Source organism: Aotus nancymaae, unplaced genomic scaffold (genome assembly GCF_030222135.1).
Source record: "Aotus nancymaae isolate 86718 unplaced genomic scaffold, 86718_ANA_hifiasm-v0.15.2.pri h1tg000011l, whole genome shotgun sequence".
NCBI classification, from domain to species: Eukaryota; Metazoa; Chordata; class Mammalia; order Primates; family Aotidae; genus Aotus; species Aotus nancymaae.
Window position 1 is genome coordinate 13,633,233 of NW_026988422.1, and position 23,078 is coordinate 13,656,310.

The following is a 23,078-nucleotide window of genomic DNA, read 5'->3' on the forward strand; positions in this document are numbered from 1 at the left end:
TAATTTGGCTTCATATACTTACAGCTAGTAAAACCAAGTGCTGAATATGCTGGAGCTTAAATGCTCAGGGCTAAGCAAATACTGGTTCATTTAGACCAAACCTTGGGTTATACAAAAAGGTGGGAGAAAGAAAAGAAAAAGGAAAGAATATCTGACTTTTTGTTTCTACAATTAGCATATTCTGGTTGACTATTCCCCTTCGTGAGGAAGGGGAATAGTCCTACACATTTGCCTTCCATTTGTTTTCATCCTCACTTTTGTTTTCTTTCTATTTTACTTTCCATCATCTTCCGAAAACATAAAACTTCCGAATGGGCAAAAAAACATGATCGATCAAAAATAACACAAGGGTTTTGAACTTGGTAACCTCAAAAATGGTGATGTGAACAGAAATAGGAAAGTGAAGAGGTGGAACTGAGAGAGCGAGCTAGCGAGAGACAGCGTATGTGTTTACAGTTTATAGAAAAGTAAAGGAGTCAAGTGAATCAGTTCTTGAATTTATTGTGACAGACAAGGAATTATCTTCATGTAGCTGTCCAGAAGCCAATAATAAAAATCTGGTAAGTAAGGTAAGTCTGTTAAGTAAAGTAAATTCTGTGCTGGATAAATGACCAAAAGAAAAGTTTATTTTAAGTCATACTCACTACTTGTTTCTCACAAATGTGTAAGCAAACTTATAGTTACTGATACTGTTTTTACATAGAAATTAGACTCCCAATACTTTTCTTGTGATGCTGTGTAATGCTGGAGAGCACGATGTTGGTATTTTCCATCTGTAAAGTAGCACAGGCCCTTTCTCCACACCATTCCTGATAAAATTATCCAGTTACTTCCCAGGAGACTACCACAGTAAGACTAATAAGATTTCAAAGAATATTCTTTTCTCTTTCATGAATCCAGTACTTTATAACTAAAACAGAAAGTGAGAAAGAATTAAAATTTCCTAGGGAAATTTTCCACCATCTCGAAATAGTTCTTTCTATTAAAACATAATGATTTCATAAAGTTGTCCCTTCCACATATATGACAATGTAGTTAAATTTGGGGTTGAGAATAATCTTTTATTTCTTATTAGTCAACCCACCAACAATTACATGCTTCTCAGAAACTACAAAAGAAACTTCACTTTGAGGCAGATCATCATAGACAATCACCTAATTTTTAGACAGCTCTGTTTTGAGAGGCCATTTTGTTTTGTTTGGTTGAGCCAAGGCTGCTTTGGAGAACAATAGAAAATTTAGACAATCATGTAAAATTTATATGCCAAACTTGACTCTTTTTTTTCATGTACTAGCTAATCCATGTAGAAGTATGTTTTTTATTTGCATGAGCTGTATATTTACCTTGATTTCCTTCTCTTCACAATAACCTAACCTATTATTATACATTGCCAGGAACCCGAATCCTCAGATGATATACCCATTCCCTTGGTTTTTGGCCATGGGGCTGTTTTAAGGAGATTAGCTGTCAGTATCTGTTAGACTAATCAATGAAAAACAAAAAGGATGAGAAAATCATCCAGCTGAACAATCCTCTAACATCTCTTCTCCTTTTGCATTTTAGCTTGCATATATCCTTTACCTAGTGTCTATTACCAGTTTGTTTTTGTTTGGAACTGTCGTGCATTTAAGTAGTATAGTCACACCCATATACTAAGCTTGCCTCTAAACAGATCCAAGATCTTAGCCTCTACTAACAAAAGAAGCCAACTGTATGCTCTTTAACCTGGAAAAGATTGGGCCACTTAATGAAAATACTCAACTTGGCTTACAGAGGGGGAAACCTCATAAATGCTGTATTAATTTTCTATTGCTTCTTTACCAAATTATCACAAACTTAGTTGCTTAAAACAACACACATGTATTATACTACAGTTCTGGCGATCAGAAGTCCAGCATGGGTTTAAAACAAGGTATCTGCAGGGCTACCATCCTTTCTGGAGGCTCTAGGAATCTTTTTTCCTCTCTCTGTTTTCATGCTTTTAGTGACTGCCCATATTCCTTGCCTCGCATCTTCAAAGCCAACAATGTCCAGTTGAGTCTTTTTCACATCGAATCATAAATCTGACATGTTTGTCTCCTTTTTCCCTTATAAGTACCCTTGTATTACATTGGGCCCAACGGCATAATCCATCTCAGGGTCCTTAATTTAATCACATCAGCAAAATTCCTTTTGCCATTTAAAGTAACATATTCACAGATTCCTTGAATTACGATGTGGATGTCTTTGGGGTGCCGTTATTATGCCTACCACAAATGCTAAGAGGATGTGAGATTGAGTTGCTTAGAGAGACAGCTGTTTACTGACCTGCCAGTAGAAGTATTTTCTCTCTACAATTCCATAGCCTTGGCTCTGTTCCTGGCAACTCTCTATCAAAGAACTTCAAAGGCTTTATTTTCTACGATTATATGTTGTCTCTCAAATCTATAATGCAAAAGAATCACTTCTGCTTTGTCTTGTTTTCTATCACTAACTGTAATATTACAAAATCTATTACTAACTATAATATTACAAAAACTTTTTTTTGTTAGAATCTCAGTTCTTGCGTATTTCCTGCTTCTCCCTGTTTCCACCTTTTCATAGAGGAAGCAATTCTGACTTCCTTTGTCTTAGTCATAAGCATGATGTAGACACAAGTTCACAGGGAGCTGTGAAAGATCAAAGTGGGAAAATTCTATTCATCACTATGTGTAGTGATAGTAGGCATAACCAAATTGGTTTTTCCCCGTTTATCATAACTTATTAAACTGGGAATTTCTCAGCACCTGATACTTGCAGAGTCATGTTATGAAGTCATTATAGACTTTAGGAGCCTCAATACTTTTCATATCATTTTCAGAATTCTTCAAAATTCCCATTTATAGGCCCTAATTGATTCCAACGGCTCATATGCAGTGAGCAGTTCTTCTACTAACAGTTTTTTAAAAAGACAGAGATAAAATATGTATATATTTGATGAAGTATATTAAGTAGAAAAAAATGTTAGAAATATCAGAAAAAAATTAAGAAATAAAAGAGTGTTCAGTACAATTTAATTTGAATAATTTTAATCTCTAAAAATTACCATATTATAAAAAAATGCAGTTTCTTCTAATAAATAAAGAACAAATGATACTCTGTGCTACAAACATGCAAGACATGTTTTGCAGAAATCACTTCAATGTTAAGTTCCACATTTCATGAGACACAATTATGGAAATTTATGAATGAGAGACTATCAAAAGAGAGCCTCTTGACCTTCTCAGTATTCAAACTAAAATTTCGTGATGACTGACCAGTGCTTCTAGTTCGGAGTTTCTGTGGACACTAGTTTATAAATTCTCCAATCTTCTCCCATTTTTATACAATAAAGAAAAATGCTTGCCTTGTATTTTGAAAGTCCTTTAAAGAGTTCTCATTAAATACCTTTGGGACAGTGTACACAATTTTCTTTTAATCTTTTTTTAAAATGATTACTTGTTATGACTTTTTAGTTTTTATTTTTTTAATTGAAAGTAGAAATTGTATGTATTTATGGTGCATGACATGATACTTGTATATATTGTGGAATGTATACAATTGTGGAATGGCTAAATGAAGCTACTTACATGTGCATTGCCTCACGTATTTTTTTTGTGGTATGAACACATAAAATCTATTCTGCCAGTAATATGCAAGTATACAATACATTGCTATTAACCATAGTCACCATGTTGTATGATAGATCTCTTGAAGTTATTAATCCTATCTAACTGAAATTCTTTTCTTCTTAACAAAGGATGAATGAAATAATTGAGAAATTGAGTGTGATATTTATTTCTGCAGTATTTCTCCTTCAAGAGTTTAAAGTTTTCAACTGTTAATTCTGGCAAGGATGCTTGTAAATGACATACAGAGTTGGTTGTTTTCTAGTCAGTCATTTTTATTTGCACCAATGAACCATTACTTAGTGATTTTGATCAAATCCTGTCTCTTACAAATTAGCTCTGTACCTTTGGGCAAGCCATTTAACTTCCCTGCACCTCCCCTTCCTCATTAAGATGGGGATAATAATTGTAACTGTATCTCATAAAAATGTTGTGAAGATTTAAAGGGGAACACATGCAAGTGCTTAGAAAAGTGCCTAAAATGAATGATATGCTAGAACACTGGCTTGGGAGGAGAGGGGTGGAGTGCTTATTTGTAGCTTTTGCCAACTTCTGTAAAGTAAATGTTCCCACCACGGCAGATTTCACGCTACTATTTAACCATCAGCATGAGCCAACAGAGTTCTAGCACACCAATGCAGCAGAGTAAGTTTCTAATAAATGTTCGGTTTTGTAATTACTAAATCTAAGGTCCTTTTTAGTTTTATCGATGCACATTTTCATGAATTGTACAAATGTTGGAGGGGCAAGTTTAGAGAGGTAAATGGAGGGGAAAATTTAAGAATTGTAGCAGTTAGGAAAACTTTGAGGAAGATTTCAGAAGTTATCTGAATCTGTTTGGACACATGGGCATAAGTATTTGGAAGGGAGAATACATTAAGTCTTACTGTCATTAATAGGCTCTTGGAAACTGCAAGTTTAAGCAAAATGACATGTAACAAAACAAATTTTGCCATAGGCTAAATGATGGAAACAAGACTTAAGTTCCTATGGCATATTTCTGGTTACAAAACTTCCCCAAACTTTTAATAAAGACCAAAACAACTAATATTAAACATTGAAATAAATACTTCATTTATTTCATACATTTAAGAAAGAGTAACAAAAACAAGTAAGATAATTATTTACTCAAAGGGCATGGGTGGCCAGAGCCTATCCTAGCAGTTCAGGATACAAGCAGAAACTGACATGGGACAGAATGTCATCCCACAGCAGGGGGCATACACACACACACACACACACACACACACACACACACACACACTGTTACTAAGATTGGAACCATTTGAACATGCCAATTTAAGTAACTTACAGTACATGTTTGTGATGTCGGGGGAACTGGAGTATCTAGAGAAAACCCATGCAGACTTGGGGAGAATGTGCTAACTCCACACAGTGGCCTTGGATTGGAATCTATTGTTTTTCTAGGATTTGAATGAAAAGACGTTGTTGGAAGACCTGCTATCTAAGTCATTTCAGTAGCAGTCTTGGAAGAAATTGATGGTGACCCAGTGGGAAGACAGAATCAGAAAAATGTGTCTACTAAAATATTGCATGTACTGAAATGAACTTGTGATGCCTAAAATTGATTTCCTGCTAGTGCAATCGTATCTCTTTTTGAAGAAGAGAAACTGTTTTGGTTAGATGTTTTTTCTATAGGAGTGTGGGAAGAAAAATTACTCACTGAAGATAGCACAAGTCAGGGGTAGAGGGAGGACAGTTCCTATAAGGATGCGTATAAATGGATTTCTAGGAAACTAAACTGCCACATGTGAAGAAGAGTGGCTACCTGAAGGTGCCTGTAGATCCAAAACTGCCCTAGGTTCCCTATCAGCACTGATTCATGGATTTTGGATCTGGTTTCTCCTATCCTTATCGTGACTTGGCTGTTCTGTCTTCTCTGCACTGAACAATTTCTTCACTCTCTATTCCGTATGCTTTAAACTTACCTTATTATTTTTGTTCTTCATACACTCGTTCACAGATGACCCAATCCAAAAAGAAAGAAAACAGAAAGAAAGGAAGGAAAGAAAGAAAGAGAGAGAGAGAGAAAGAAAGAAAGAGAGAAGAGAGAAAGAAAAGAAAGAAAAAGAAAAAAGAAAAAGAAAAAGAGAGAAAGAAAGAAAGAGAAAGAAAAGGAAGGAGGGAGGGAGGGAAGGAAGGGAAGAAGGGAAGGAAGGAAGGGAGAGAAAGAGAGAGAGAGAGAGAGAAAGAAAACGAAAACATTCCTGGACCACACGAAAAGACAAAGAATCACAATCTCTAGATGTGTCCCATGTATTTGCAAATTAACCAGTACTTCAGGTAGTCCTTAGGTATTCTAGAGTTGGGAAGAATCCTAAAAAGTTTTGTTCTGGCAGGGGCTATGAGTAAAGTATGGCCTTTGAGGGGTCAGAGGGCGATAGATATATAGAAACATTATTTTAGAAAAAGGAAAAAACTTCTTCTGACCAGATGCAGAATTAAGAAATCAATTATTCAAATTCAGGCTTAATTTAAGAGCTTTTTTTAAAAAAAAAAAACAAAAACAGCAGCAACAAAAACGTATTCTGGTGATCCCTAAGGGAATCCATGCCATTATTTAGATTACTATTCTGGATTCCAGTCAGTAGTTAGGTCATATAAGAATGATAAATTCTGTTATTGCTAATTGATAGTTCAAAAACGCGTAGTCTTACCACTCAGGGAAAATAGTACTTAGATTTCAGAAGATAAAATTTTGCAAGTGGGGATAAAAGGAGGGCATGGAGGGTGTTCTTAAATATGTAAATAATCATGGGACAAAAGGATTTGATCTAGAAATGGTTACGTTTAATTCTCACAGCAGTTTATAAGGAAAGCATTTCTGTCTGATAGGTGATAAGACCAAATTCATAGAAGTTCAGTTCAATTACTCATTTTACAAATATTAATAATTTTTAATATGCTTGGCATTGTAATTAGCACAGGTTATACTATCATGAACAAAAGAGGACCTTGCCATTCTAATGGATATGACAGGTTAGGGGGACGGGCAGAGAAATGACAAGTAAATTAAAACATGAGATTTTAGCAGAAGGAAATAATATAGAATAATGTAAAATATGGCATGCGATGAAAGAGGATAACTTGAAAAGGATACCAGTTACTTGGTTAGGGAATGCTTCGCTGCAGTGGTGACTTTTAATTAGAGACCTGCAAGGAGGGAATAAGCCAGCCATGGAGGAGACAGGGAAGAGTGGGTTTTAGCAGATTTAATTGCAAATGTGAAAGCTCTAAGGCAGAAAAGTCATTAATGTTTTACAGGGCACGGTGGTGCATGTCTGTAATCCCAGCACTTTGGAAGCCTAGGCAGGCAGATCACCTGAGGTCAGGAGTTCAAGACCAGCCTGACCAAGACAGAGAAACCCTGTCTCTACTAAAAATACGAAAATTAGCCAGGCGCAGTAGCACGTGCCTGTAGTCCCAGCTACTCAGGAGGCTGAGGCTGGAGAATCACTTGAACCTAAGAGGCAGAGGATGCAGAGAGCCAAGATTGTGCCACTGCACTCTAGCTTGGGTGACACAGTGAGACTTCGTCTCAAAAAACATATATTTTTTTTGAGCAGTGTTACTCCAAGTATAGTCCAAGGACGGTTGCCCATCCAAGAAGTGTTCTTTACCAGTCTGAAGAAAGATAAGTACATAATTGAGAATAAATTCTTACATTCTATGATAAGAATTTGATAGTAATTTTATATCTGTCGAATCTAATAATTTAAAAATGAATTGTGTCTGTTATTTTATGTCATTTTTCTAGTAATTTGTTTTTACTATTTAAATTGAAAAGTATTGAGCCGTGTTGGGAGAAGATGGTCTTTCCATGGTCCATTGATTCCTGAAGTTAGAAATACTGGCAGGATCTAAAACGTGCAGAATTTTTTAGGTTCTGGTAAACAATTACCTAAGATTACACAGAGTGAGAGGTGGTGCCAAGATAAAATTGCAAGTCTTTTACTTCATCGTCTATGTGCCTTGGGAGGCCCACAGGCTCCCAGTAGGTGCCAGAAAGCCAGTAGCCCTTGGAAAGACCTTTATTCATGACCATTTCTACCCTGACATCCAGTGAGTTATTATCCATCAGAAACAAAGCTTATAAATAGAATACATTTTGATCATTTAGCATTTTTGAACATGTTCCTTTACTTATAGTCTTAGGTGATTTGCTAAGCCAGTATTTCCTGGGATTATGTATGCCCTTTTATTTTTGTTTTAGTTTGTTATTTTTTTTAGAGACGTCTTGCTATATTGCCTGGTACTGGAATGCAGTGGTGAGATCATAGCTCACTGCAGCCTCGAACTCCTGGACTCAAGCTATCCCCACACCTCAACCTCCTGAGTAGTTAGGACTATAGGTGCATGCCACCATGTCCAGCTAATTTTTTTATTTTTATTTTTTGTAGAGACAAAGTCTTACTATGTTGCCCAGGCTGATCTTGAACTCCTGGGCTCAAATGATCCTCCCAAAACACTGGGCTTATAGCCATGAGCCACTGCATCCAGCCTACTCGTGTTCTTGTAAAGAGTCTTACTGCCCTCACATCATACTGGGTCAGAAATGTCTACTTCCTTATCTTTGGCAATGAATATGCAGTAGAATAATTATGTGTTTCTTAATCTTTCTGTTATTTATCTTCTTAAAATCTATTAGGATAGAATTTATAAGTGTCCAGAGTTAATACCTTGGTTTTCTTTTATCCAGAACCCTAAATGAGTCACACATCACCCTGAAAGTGATTCCCTGGTCTACTTGAATTTGACACAAGAGGAAAGCAGGAGGAAAAGGGACCATTCTCCAAAGGACCTGAAAGAGCAAAAGAGGTGGGAGCAAAAGCCTTAAGGGATCCCACGACTTTCTACTGCCGTCCGAGCTACTCAGTGTTTGAGTTCCAAGAGGAAGTCATTTTACCTCTCCAGTCTGTTGTAGGACTTGATTTTGTAAAGCAGTGCCATGTTATGTGGTTGAAAGGGCACTGCACTTAGTATCAGGAGCGCTGAGCTCACAGACTGACTTGGGCTCCTACTGGTGGGGACCTCTGTTAGTCACTTTACCTCATCCGAAGTATAAAGGTGTTGGACCAGATAATTTACCGCGTAGCTCTAAAACTTAACTTAAAACATAATTACAGAAAAAAAAAAGAATAAGCAAAGGGGAAAGAAGTGAAAGAGAGAAGAAAGAATACAGAAAGGTCCAAAGAACTTTTCTGAGATTATCTTTTGCCTTTCTGTTGAGGTTACATCTCTTCTTCCCTTGTTCTTAGGTCTGTGAGGCTGTTTTCCCATCATTTGGTTTCATTTAGGAGGCAAATATGAGCATAAATTCCCTTTGTTCTAAAGATATTGTTCCAGCTCTTGGAATAATATTGAATCTAGTTCACTTCCTGCTTACTGTTTTGCTAATAGCTGGCCTTGCTAGAGTCCTTGGTTTCACTGCTGTTCTTCATATGCTTCTCTGAAATTTACTCCAACAAATATAGGACTGAATTTATTGTGGAATAACATTGGCAATCTTAACTTACTCATTTAACTTATCTATTTTTAAAGCAAGATAAATATTGTTAGTCTTAGACAGTAGCTCACATTTTTTGAGAAGCATGCTTTCCCTGTCCATTCGTCGTATAACATGACCCAGCCCTATGGTAGGTCATTCAAGTCAGCCTCGCATAATGAAAATATATTATGAAAACAGATGTTTAGGAGATTTCCTGTACAGCAGTCAGTCAATTCATATGCTTTATCTCTGCTGGCTTCTTTTACCGTGAATTAACTTTTCACAATAGCAGCAGAGGCAAATATGAACATACATTTCCTTTGCTCTAAAGATATTGTTCCAGCTCTTGGAATAATATTGAATCTTTAAAAATAGTAAGACCAAATTAGTTGCTTGAAAAGTATGTTTTGCTTCATCTGTGTCTATCCAGTGACCTAGGAATTAAAGTGTAAGTTGTTTTCACTGTTGAACTGGATATTTATATATTTAGCCAGATTTTCATGTGTTATTTAATTCTGTATTGTTTCTTATATTTGTAGTAAAATATTGAACAATTAAAAGTGTTGACTCCAAATATTTGGCTTATGATATTCTCTTGGGAAATGTGGAAATGAATGATAATCCTTGTCTTTTCCCATAAGGTGTGTAAAACCCTCCCCTCCTCTCTATCTCCTGCCTCTTAAAAGATGAGCTGATGTTTCTGACTAATCACAAAAACACAAATTGGATGTCTGGCCATTGTGAGCCCCTTTGAGTTGGTGCCTGTGTCGTTTTGACATGACCCTATCAGTTCTGCAGCACTTCCTTATATGTGTTCTTTCGATTTTGCTTTTAGATACCAACCTTTGCAGACTGATGAGCTCACATAGTTTTGAATTTAGTGGGAATCATCCCCTTGTATTTTTCTGTATTTCTAGTATCTCAGCCAATTGGTGCTAGATCAGGCAGGATGACTTAATGCAACAGTTCTCAAACATTTTGGTCTTAGGACCCCTTTCACATTTAAAAACATCATTGAGGATCCCAAAGAACTTTTTCTGTAATGTGAATTATATCTTTTGATATTTAGCATATGTGAATTTAAAACTAATAAAATGTAAATACAAAAATATATAACCATATATCCTATTAGCTGTCAGAGTGATGCCAACATCATACATCGTATAGCTTCTGGAAAACTTAAGAACACATTTATTAAAGAATGAGAGTGAAAAAGTCAAAAAATTTGTTGGTGTTATCATGACAATAAGTTTTGATTATGTGGACCCCGTGAGATGGTCTCAGGGGCAATGCTAAAGACTACTGATTTAAAGTATAGGCAAAGAAGAAAACCATCTTAGGGGAAGATTTCATGAGTCTTTATCAAAGGAACTCCTTGCTAAACATCTATTTTCATAGTACCTAAGCATTTCACCTTTTAACCAGGACTTTGGGCTATTACATTCCTGAGAGCTCCTCCTCAAAATGCAGAGATCTCAGAAAACCCAAGGACTAATTCTTATCTATTGTTAATAATTCAATTTAAATTAGCTTATTAAATGGCTCTTCAGTTACTTTTAAGGATGTTGAGATACTAGAACTTAGGATAGGTATGTTTGATGGGGAAGACTTGGGAGGTTGTAGAGAAATAAAGAGGAGAAGGAAAGGGTAATTGGGAGCACGCCCCTGTCTAAGAAGGTGGCTCCATGTGGAACACCACAGCCTTGCTTTCTCTCTTCTGTGTCTCCTGCCCTCTCACCCTGGGAGGCTGCTCACCAGCCCTCCCATACCTATCCTGAACTGTCAATTACGGGTGCATTTCTTGTATTTGTGAATTAGGAAAAGACAGCTTGGGCTGTGCATATTTAAGCAGAATTGGGAAAGTTGTAAACTTTTGAGTCCCTTACAATAATTCAATCATGTATCTCTTTTCTTAGTAAAAATTTAGAAAAATTCCAGAGTAGTGAAAACCTGCTTAGAGAAAACAGAAGAAGTCTATTGTGCTTCATGGAAACTGAAACTGCAAATGAGGTTTTTTTTCTTTGGTCCTTTGTTATTTTTGGTTTGTATTCTTCAATCTATGACTTGATAACAATTCATAAATCTAGGTTCAAAGAGTACAAAATCCATATTACTACTAGGAATCATAAGGCTTTGATGAAAACTAATCATTGTTTTTCATAGGAGAAAGAACTAACTTTATTCTATAGCTATTCTGAGCTTAGAAAGAGTATTTTATTTAATTTTTGTTGTAGAGACAGGGTCTCACTCTGTCACCCAGGCTGGAGTACAGTGGTGCCATCATAGCTCACTGCAGCCTTGAAATCCTGGGCTCAAGCGATGATTCTCCCTCCACAGCCTCCTGAGTAGCTAGGACTACAGGCACGCACCACTTTGCCTAAGTTTTTATATTTGTTGACATAAGGTCACACTATGTTGCCCAGGCTGGTCTCAAACTCCTGGCCTCAAGCAATACTCCTCACTTGGCTTTAGCTGGGATTTAAGGGGTGAGTGACTTTGCCCAGCCTTTGCATTTTAAAATAAAGTTTCTTAAATTATTTCTTCACAGCAGTGATATTTTTATTTTGTGTGTTTGTTCTCAAAATATTCCAGATTTGATTTCATCCTCCCCTCCACAGTTGCTCAGGCTAACTCACTTGCACAAAGTCACATGGAGCAGTGACTGAATCCAAACAAACCAACATTCACACAGGCATCATAATCATTTGTCTTGTGAGGTCCTGAAGGTAATTCATCCCATTTTTGTAGGTGTGAAGGTGAGACTTCATACTTTTCAATGACTTTCTTCTGGTAGCATTGTAACTGTGTTTTGAGCTGGAACACCAACTCAGAATTCCCGACTTCCTGTTTAGTGAACTCTCTTTTCTCCCCACCCTGCAGTGACTTATCTCACTCCTATTTGCCAGCATATCCTGTTTGTTCTGTCAATATATTCAGAATCCAGCTCCTACACCTGGCCCAAACCATTATTATTTTTCTCTTAGATCATTGTTCCTGCTTTTTAATTAACCTTCATGCTTCTGCATTCTTCCCCTTTCAGGCTATTAGAAACGTAACTGTTCTAAAATATGTCAAGTCAAATCACACCATTCTTCTGCCTGAGAGTTCCAAGTGCTTCCCATCTCACCTAGAATAGAAGCCAAAGTGTTTAGGTGGGTATAAGGCTCTAGACAATGGGGCTCGCTGATACTCTCTGAAGTCACCTTCTACTACTCTGTCCCCTGATCACTAGTCTCCCTGCTATCTCCCGACATTTCAGACATGTTTCCATCTCAGAGGCTTGGCATTTACTCTTCTCTGCCTGGAATGTTGTTTCTGCGGGTACCTGCATGGCTCATATGCCTTTTCCTGTGAAAAATACTCCATAGATAATCAAAAGATACTTTAATCTTTTAGCCTGACTCATATTAATCTAAATAGTAGGACACTCCTCTCAGAAAGTTGGAACACAAAAAGAGAGAGAGTTTTGTGTTTCTTGGAGTATCTTTCATCTTCCAGTCCAATTAGAGAGGTACTGAAGCCCAGCTGCTCAGGTAAAGCATTTTAAATAGCACATGATTCTAGATCTGGTTGTGTTTAGCTCAGTATCAAGTAATTTCCTTAACTTATATTTACGCTAGTTTATTTTCTAATAAATCATAGACAATATTGCAAATACAGTCAGCCCCCCATATCTGTGGGTTCCACATTCGTGGGTTCAACCAATCACAGATCAAAAATAGTTGGAAAAAAAATACAACAAGAGTAATACAAATTTAAAAACAATACAGTATAACAATTATTTGTATAACATTTACATTGTAATAGGTTTGTACGTAATCTAGAGATGATTTGAAGTGTGTGGAAAGATGTGCATAGGTGATATAAATATACTATGCCATCAGGAACTTGAGCATCTGTGGATTTTGGTATCCAAGGAGGTTCTGGAACCAATCTCCTGAGGTTACCACAGGACAACTGTATCACATTTAAAAATAAGTCAGGTGATGGCTTTAATTAAATGCTCTTAAGTTGAATATTGATTAACAGGCCAGATGGCTCTAAAATTTCAGCAACGAATTGGAAAAACAGCGAGCGGTCTGATGGAAACACACTGATTTTATCGTGTACCTTTAAGGGTGGGTAGAATTGGCCTACAAATGTTTGTGCCACATGGCTTAAAGATACCCTGTAGTTTATTTCCCCTTTCCACTAGTCTCCGTGGGCAGTTCTGGGACTAAATATACGTTGCTGCAGCTTCTCATGGAAAGGAGATGTTTTCTCTACTTCATCTTGGAGCTAACTTTAATTTACAGATACCTTGGAAAGAGAGAATGTATTCCTTGAGAGAATTCCAGACCTAGCAAGTTGATACTGCATTTATTTGATCATGTCCTATCTTCAAAATGTCATCAGAAGCCACCATTTGCATGAACAAAGGTAAAGTGACACTTTGAGACCTAGTGTCTCAAGATTTGGCTAGCACAAATTCCCCTAAGTAAACCAAAACTCATGATGAAACCAAACGACTTCCTATGAGTCTCTGAGGAAGAAACTGAAAAAGAATCATAGAAACACTAGAAGAGATAGCAGAGATGAAGAAACTGAGGCAAACAAAGCTCAGATAACTTACTGAGATCACGCCTGCCTCACTTCTTCACCAGGACAGATGAGAGAACCAGAGAGCAGTACCACTCCTTGTTCTTACAAAGGCTCTTCTGTGGTCTGACAGAATCTGGTTTTGTGCCCTGGCTCAGCTGAGAAAACCATTTCCTAAGTTTATATATATATTTATATATATTCAGGACCTGAGAGCTTACTGGAACCCAAAACTTCCCTGAATCACTTTGTCTTATGTGAGGTTCAGTGTTACCATCACTGGTGTCTGATGTCCCTCCAACTACTTTGGCAGTGAGAAGGTGTTCATCCTGTTTGAGAGATAATATGCACAGTTTTGACATTGCACTTTATTCTGCAGAATCCCTTTTCTGTTGCGTAGATTTCCCTTGGCTAGGGAAGGGAATGTTGAAAACATGCTGTTGAAAACACATTGTTTTCTCAACAACGTGTTTTTTCCTTCGGATCTTGAGGAGAGAAAGCGAGAGTGCCCATGAACAAGTAAAACTGTATTTTTGCCAGGAGAGGGGAACATTTCCAGATATATCAGGTTAAAAATAACAAATGAAAAACCATGAACCAGTCATAAAACGAACAATTATAAAGCCAGGCTTGAAGGAGTTTCCATTCGCTCTCATGAAGTTTCAAAAGCTAAACATACTGGAAAAAACATTTCAACAGTGGTGAAAAGATGAAGAGAAAGACAGCAAGTAACTTCATATAATTGGACCACATTTTTTGTTTTATTTATTTAACCAAGAGATGAAATAGAGGTGCTGATATTACTAGGTGAAGGTTGTGATTAATTTATATTAAATAAATATATAATTTTCTTGTCATAAACTTTATGTTTTAAGGAATAGTTTTCATTAGAAAGTGACACTGCATTTCTCATCATTAGATTATATGTTTCTGCCAGTAGCATTTATGGTGATCAGAACAGCAGCACGTGTCTGGCAATAGATAGCAATTTTCAAGCACCATTTCAAGCATCTCACTGTACTGGGTCCTGAGAGGTATTTGCAGAGGAAGACACTACTAAAATCCTGGTTCTGAAGAAATTAAATATTTAGTAAAAGACGAAATAAATCTACTTGCATGTATTTAGAAATGATTTGTGGAAATTCATGAAGTACTATCATGAATAGAAAATAAAATTCAGCAATATGTTTTTTATTGTTGTTTTATTTTTAAGGCAGAGTCTCACTCTGTTGCTCAGACTGGAGTGCAGTGGCGCAATCTTGGCTTATTGCAGCCTCTGTCTCCTGGGTTTAAGCGATTCTCCTGCCTCAGCCTCCTGAGTAGCTGGGATTACAGATATGTGCTACCACATCTGGTTAATTTTTTTATTTTTAGTAGAGATGGGATTTCACCATGTTGATCAGGCTGGTCTTGAACTCCTGACCTCAGGTGATCTGCCTGCCTCGGCCTCCCAAAGTGCTGGGATTACAGGCATGAGCCACTGTGCCCAGCCAGGAATGTGTTCATTATAATTCAATTTATACTTTGATTCTACATAATTACAGATGTAATGCTATGATGTTTTGGATATGGAAGACAGGGAATAAAATTAGCATACTTTGATCGTTGTTGAAATTGAGGCCCTTATATTCTCCTCTCTATTTTGGCATGTGTTTGAAAATCTCATAATCCAAAGCTTAAAAAAGTACTCCTATCTTACTTTGCTAAGCAAGAACACTAGTATCTCCTCTTTTTCACAATATATTCAACTCTGCCACTTTTTCATCTGGTTTCCAAATAAAATATTTCTCTAACAACCTTGAATTCCATTACTATAGACTTTTATCAATGAAAATACAATTCCAAACACTCTGCACTCAATCATTCATCAACATGTGGGTGTTAAAATGAGAATACAGTCATTATCTTGAGAAGTGTCGGAGTAGGAAAGAGTTGACAGAAAGACCAAGTACTGACACAGTTTAGGTAAGCAAACAGAATTCAGTTTTGGATTTAGAAAAAAAATGTGTGGCCAGGATACATAGCAGAGAGGTTTCCAATGGTTTCTCTTGCCAATTGGTGTGACTCTCTGGACCACCAGTGATTTATCAGAGGATACACTATTGCAGACAATGAAGTTGCGATGATATTCTCTTTACACTTCTGGCAGCATCACTTCTTCCTCTATGACTGGACTATTCCTGCTCGTAGCTTGAACTGGATACAGGTGAGAGGCCACCCATCTGGGCAGGAGCCTCAGAATTTCTGGTGTTATCCTATACACAATGTAATTGCAAAACTTTAAACACATTTTATTTATTATCCTCAGACACTCCAAGCTATTATATAGCCAGTTCCAAACATTTTCAAATTCAGTACTGTTAAATTAGACATGGTAGTCATGCCTTTACACTCACTCCTGGGCTCCTTTGACAGTGATCCTTAGGGATAATTGACTGAAAACACAAAATCCATGTAATTGGCATTTATTCTTGAACCATATAATCTTAGCCCATCACAGAATCGCTTATATCCCTTGCATTTCAGGAGCAATGCTGCAAGAAGCATTTTCAGGCATTGTCAATATATTTGCTGAAAAATTATTCTGAAGTTAAAGTACATTATACTTCTTAGTATTCCAAGTGAAAACCCATACCAGAAAAAAGCTACTTTCCTGAAAGGATTGGCACACTGTCTCCTTTTTAAATTTTTCTTTTAGATTCTGGGGTACACGTGCAGCATGTGCAGCTTTGTTACATAGGTAAATATGTCCCGCTGGGGTTTGCTGCACCTATCAACCTACCCCCTAGGTAATAAGCCAGCGTGCATTAGCTCCTTTTCCTAAAGTTCTCTCCCCGCCACCAGCCTTCCCCAGTGTGTGTTGTTCCTCTGCCTGTGTCTCCTTTTTCATTCTAACGATATACAGTCATGTTTGCATAATGGTGTTTCTGTCAATGACAGACTATATATTCAAGAGCGGTCCCTTTGGATTATGTAGTGGAGCTGAAAAATCCTACCACCTAGTGATGTCATAGCCATCATAAGGTCGTAGTGCAATGCATTACTCACAATATCATGGTGATATTAGTGTATACAAACCTACTCTGCTGCCAGTTATATGAAAGTATAATACATACAATTATGTATAGCACATAATGCTAGATAATGATAATAAATGATTATGTTACAGGTTTATGAATTTAGTATACTTTTTATTGTTAGTTTAGAGTATACTCATTATACTATAAAAAATATTCTTAATTGTACAACAACCTCAGGAAGGTCCTTTGGGAAGTATTCCAGCAGAAAGCATTGTTAACATAGGAGATGACTGTTCTTTGGATTTTATTGCCTCTGAAGATCTTTCAGTGGGACAAGATGTGGAGGTGGAAGAGAGGGATATTGATCATCCCAACCCTGTGTAGGTCTAGGCTAATATGTATATTTGTGTCTTCATTTTTAATTAAAAAGTTGAAAGAGTAAAACCAAATTAATAATTGTTAATATACAAAGTGCCTATGCAAAAAGAATATGAAGAAAGACAATATTTTAGTACGGCTTTATAATGTGTTTGTGTTTTTTGGTTTTTTTTTTTGAGACGGTGTCTTGCACTGTCACTCAGGCTGTAGCACAGTGGTGCTATCTCGGCTTACTGCAATCTCCACCACCTGGTTCAAGTAATTCTCCTGCTTCAGCCTCCCGAGTAGCTGGGACTACAGGCATGCACCACCACACCCAGCTAATTTTTTTGTATTTTTAGTAGAGACAGGGTTTCACCATTTTCGCCAGGATGGTCTCGATATCCTAACCTCGTGATCCGCCCGCCTTGGCCTCCCAAAGTGCTGGGATTACAGGTGTGACCCACCGCGTCTGGCTGTGTTTGTGTTTTAAGATAAGTGTTGCTACAAGAGTCAAAAGGGTAAAACAAATTTAAAAGTTCATAAAGTAAAAAAGTTATAGTAAGCTAAAGTTAATTTATAATTGAAGAAAAAATTACTTTTATAAATTTAGTGTATCCTAGGTGTACAGTTTTTTAGTCTCCAGTAATAGCCTAGGCCTTCCTATTCACTCACCACTCACTCGCGGGTACCCAGAGCAACTTCTAGTCCTGCAAGCTCCACTCACAGTAAGTGCCCTACGTGGATGTACCATTTCTAAATCTTTTCTATCACATTCTTATTGAACATTTTCTATGTTTGGATATGTTTAGATACATGAATACCATGATGTTACCATTGTCTCCAGGATTCAGAACAATAATATGTTGCACGGGTATGTAGCCTAGAAGCAATAGGCTATACCAGATAGCGTCGGTGTGTAGTAGGCTATACTGTTTGGTTCCTGTAAGTATACTCTATGATGTTTTCACAGTGACAAAATCACCTAACCACACACTTCTCAGAGCGTGTCTCCAATGTTAAGTAATGTGTAACTATAAATGACTAATTTTTCCTTCTTGCCTTGACCATCAAGAAGCCAAGATCCGATTAAGACACTTCTTGGTGATTATTAAAACTAATACATGCTCATTATAAAAAATTGTGAAGTACAGAATAAAAATAAAGGAAGTAGAGACATAAAAATATTAGTCCATTATACTATCATCCAGAAAAGCCACTATTAATTTAAGAGCCAAATATGGTACTCAATTGATGAAATTGTGTTTACCATTATGGTTGATACATGACTGCTCACCTTTTCTTGGTTCCAGCATTCCCAGTTTACTACTTTTTAAGTATATATAGTTTAAAATTGATTCAAGTTACTTTGGTGAAAATAAGGGGCAATCAAAATTAATCCTTAAATAAATAAATATGGTGGAAAATATAAGGCAAACATTTCCAAGTCTGGGTTTCCTGACATAATACCTACCCAACTATGTGATTATGAGTATTCATCAGATGAGTCCCTGGTTACATATAGAAAACTTAAAGTGCTATAAAATAATAATAATTAAAACAGCTAACATTATTGATCACTTTGCTATTTCACCACAGCGTTGATTGCTGTTCATACTATATCAATTAATATCCACAGCATCCCTATGAAAGGGTACCCTCATTTCATTTACAAACAAATGGTGGTAACAAACCCTAGACGCTTGGGAAGGCTAAGTAATTTCTTCAGTTCTAAAGCTAGATATTACGAGATGTAAAGAATTTTGCTGTGTTAGAAATTTTTGAAGTGATTTTAATTAAAACCTCTTTGAGACTGTCTCCAGGAAGTAATACCTGAAGTTCAACCTTTAGTCATTAAGCAGCCCACTTCACTGGTTTGTAAGGTAAGAAAAGAGTAGATTGAGGTTATATTTGGGGTTAGTATAGCTATGTAGAAATATCATTCCTCTAGTAGAAGAAAACAATAAAAGTGAGAAAGACACCTAGCAGATCTATTCAAAAGTTCAATGGAGAGCAATGAAGCACAGAGAATAAATGAATCCACCTCAGGGAACTGAAGGAGGAGGGAATGAAGTGAAAAGAGAGCTCCTTCTGTTCTGAGATAGAGTCTGGAGGTGAGAACTACTGGCTTAATCACATGGTTGAGCATTCATTTCAACAAATATTTATTGAGCATCAATTATGAGAAAGGTATTCTGCTTGGCTCTATTAATATAAAATAAATAAGACAAGATGCTTTCTCTAAAGATGCTCAGGGAAATCGTCACATAAACTGTGACAATGTTGAAGTACAGCATGACAAATACCCCAGGCAGGCAGACCAGCATATGCAGAGGCAGCAGCTGTGGAACACCAAGTGAGGCTAAGGAAAGGAAGCATTAGACTGGGGGTTAGAGTGGGCAGCAGAAAAGGAGCATGAAATGAACTGGGAACATAGCCTGGGTTCACACCACAGAAGGCTGTTCCAATAAAGGAAGTGTGCCTTTGTATTTTGACCCTGACACTAAAAGGATGTGAGATCTAATGTTAGATGAATTCAATTGAATTGGTGAATATTTCCCTCAGTCAGATATCTGACTCATTAGACTCAGAGTTAGTTGAAAGACAGAAATTTGATATATTTCATTCTGGTCAACAGCAGGCTATGTCAAAGGAATAAACAAGAAAATTTCTTGGTTTTGCCATTGTTTCATAGCACAAAGGGGACAGAGGAATTGGGTGATATTGTCAGTTCCTGTAATTATTTATTTATTTATTTATTTTATTTTATACTCAGGGGCACATATGCATGTTTGATATATGGATATATTACGTACTGTTGAAGATCGGACTTCCAGTGTACTCATTATTCAAATAGTGGATTTCCTGTTACTTTTTTCTACATTGAATTGTATATGGGCTCCCATCAGATAATAGTAAAATCATTGAGCTAAGAGGCCTCAGAACTATCATGTCTGACCCCTGTATTTTACAGATGAAGAACTACATTTTACTCAAGATTACACACACAGATAACAATGAGACTTTGGTTTTGGCTGAAAGGTCTTCGCAGGTGGTTTCATTCAGCACTGTCAAGAAAGGAAGCAAAAATTCTGAAAGAATGTGAGGTGGAATATTGAGTTTCAATGCTTCATAAATCAGTCTAGATTGTTGTGTTCCTTATTCGGCTGGTCATGGGAATTCCCACTGGGGCAGCTGAAGTAGCTGAGAGATAGATGACTATGCAACAGGACTACATACACCAAAAGAATGGTCAGTTGCTCATACAACTTAATTTGATCCTCTAGCCTAGGTTTATATAAACTAATTCTGTTTGATAATATACTGTCATTGGGAACGCCTGACTTTATGGCTGGGTGGATCAATCACACAGTTCATAATTATGGGTAAAAAGTAATTTGGTATCCCAATGATCAGGCTTTTCCAGGGCTCAATTGCAAGCTAAGAACTGTTTCTCAAAAGGAAATAGTTCTGTTTTTCTGAAAGTATGTATGGCTTTGCTCCAAAACCACAGAGTCGCTTTGTTGCCCAGGCTGGATTGCAGTGGTACAATCTTGGCTCACCTTAACCTCCACCTTCCGGGTTCAAGCAATTCTCCAGCCTCAGCCTCCCAAGTAGTTGGGAATACAGGCTAATTTTTTTCTTTGTTTAGTAGAGACAGGGTTTCACTATGTTGGCCAGGCTGGTCTCAAACTCCTCACCTCAGGTGGTCTGCCTGCCTCAGCCTCCCAAAGTGCTGAGATTACAGGCGTGAGCCACCGTGCCCAGTCGAATTGTAATTCTTGGCACAGGCTCCTTACAGCATCCTTACTTGATAGTTTGAGCATAGTCACATCTACCCATGCACCCTCTGTTATGGGATCCTTAGACCGTCTCCCTGTCTCTGCTCTGTTCCTTCTCACTCCCCACAAGTGTGCTGATTCACTTTCCCCAAAAGCTTGAGATTTTTTAGCATTTTGTAAAATAAAAATAGGTTACTATTCTTTTTCCCCTGCCACATCCTTTTCCTGAGTCAGTGAGCAAGAAGACCCCACCTGATATGATGCCCGAAAGGGAAATGATACTGAATACGAAGGAAAAATAGACACAATAATATTATTTTGGCACATACCTGGATCATTGTAGAGTTTCAGTAGCATCAGCCAATTTTTTCCTTAATATGAATGAGAGGAAATCTAATAGCTATCTTCAAACATTGAAAAGGCAATTCTATACAAGAGAAAATGGATGTGTTCGTTGGAGGGGGTAGTGGGTTGAATTGTCCCCCCAAATATAGCTCTACGTCCTAATCCCCAGAACCTATGAATATGACATTATTTCATAAGTGAATCTGTGCAGATGTAATTTAAGAATCTAGACATGAGATCGTTCTGGATTATCTGGGCATGCCCTAAATCCAATGAAAAGTGTCCTTATACAAGACACTCAGAGGACAGGAGAAGGCAACATGACAACAGAAGCAAAAATTAGAGTGATGTGGCCACAAGCTGAGAGCACCTGGAGCCACCAAAAGCTGGAGGAGGCAAGAACAGACTGCCCCTAGAGCCCCTGGAGGAAACGTAGTCCTGCCGACACCTTGCTTTTACAACTGGGTGAGAATAAATTCCTACCTTCTTAAGCCACCATATTTGTGGCAATTTGTTATGGCTACTGTAGGAAACTAACACAAAGATCCAGAAAGCAGGACTAGAACCAAAACAGAAAAAGTGAAAGATACACTTTCCTATTATTGGGTCTGCTCAAGAGTGTGAGAGACTGAGTTATGAAATAGTTGGCTTTAGTAATTGGAGTTGGGGTTCAGTGGTTGAATGGTCAAAAGGGAGAGAGGCTGGTGACAGGGTGAGATCTCATCTCTTTTTAAAAAAAAAGGGAGGAAGAGAGTATGTTATTAGGTGAAACTGGAAGTTTTTATAAACTCATGCTCTCATTTTATCAGATTTACATATTCCCGACCATAGCTTTCTGGAATCACGTCTCAGGAATTCCCAGATTTTACTGACGCTGTTGCCCATAATGTATGGTGGGGTTAAGAATAATATAAACAGGTCCAAACAGGAAGATTAGTTTCCAGGGAAGAAATAAGTCACTGTTGATTATGCCTGGAAAATAGGCTGGAAGCATCAGGCAGAGTTTAGCATCCGTGCAGCTATCTCCCCGCAGCTGATGTATCTAATGCTTTCTACGCTTGCAGACCAACAGACTTTCCAATGGACAAACAAAGAAGCTGCTTTATTTATATAATATAACCTCTTTCTTTGAACCACTAGCCTGCCTGGGGACACAAAATCACATACTTTCAAATGACATTAAAGTCAGCTAAACACATTTTCTTGCCATTGAGAGAGTAGAGAATTAATACTTCGAATCCTGTTAGGTTACCTTGTTAGATGACTGTTTGGAAGCCACAGGTAGGAGTTCTTAACCTGGGCTCAGGGGCATGCAAGGTGACAACCTCACTGTCCTCTTGAAATTGTAAGCAAGTTTTTGCTTTCTGGAAGGACTCTAGTGACCTCCATATCACTAGTTTAATGACTCTTTTTTGCCTCTTCTGTACACGTGCTCTTGATTTTCCCCTCATCTTTCCAGCCCATTCCCCTATACTTAACGTTTAAATTTGCAGTTCTTGAAAACCTGCATAGAGGCTCTCGTTTTCTCCTGGTGTACTGTTTCCCTGTGTGATTTCATCCATGCCACATCTTCAGTTATGATCTATACACTCACAACACCAAAATTACTACTTCTAACTCCTTTGAGCTCCAGATAGTTGTATCCAACTGTCTACCAAACATCTCCACTTGCTGCCTTACAGGCAACTCAAACTGAACAGGTCCAAAGCTGAACTCCTGGTCTTTCCCAGTCCCATAACCAATCCTCCTTCAGTGTTCTCTATTACAGTAAAACAGGAGAGTTCCCTGATCCCCCTCAAAGGACATGTGACAGGGGTGTGGCTTGCCGGTTTGGTCACCACCACTCCTCAAACCCCAGGAC

At 37.6% G+C, this 23,078-nt stretch overlaps 1 protein-coding gene across 3 annotated transcripts in view; it reads left to right on the forward strand.

Annotated features, from left to right (window-relative positions):
* Window positions 1-9,709, forward strand: part of CD200 (CD200 molecule) — a 28,484-nt gene extending 18,775 nt beyond the window's left edge. For all 3 annotated transcript variants that reach the window (XM_012464032.2, XM_012464031.3, XM_021668937.2), the window contains one exon: window positions 8,347-9,709. In XM_012464032.2, coding sequence (XP_012319455.1) covers window positions 8,347-8,354 — 8 coding nt within the window. In that variant the 3' untranslated portion in view covers window positions 8,355-9,709. The remainder of the gene's footprint in view (window positions 1-8,346) is intronic.
* The last annotated feature ends 13,369 nt before the right edge of the window (window positions 9,710-23,078 follow it).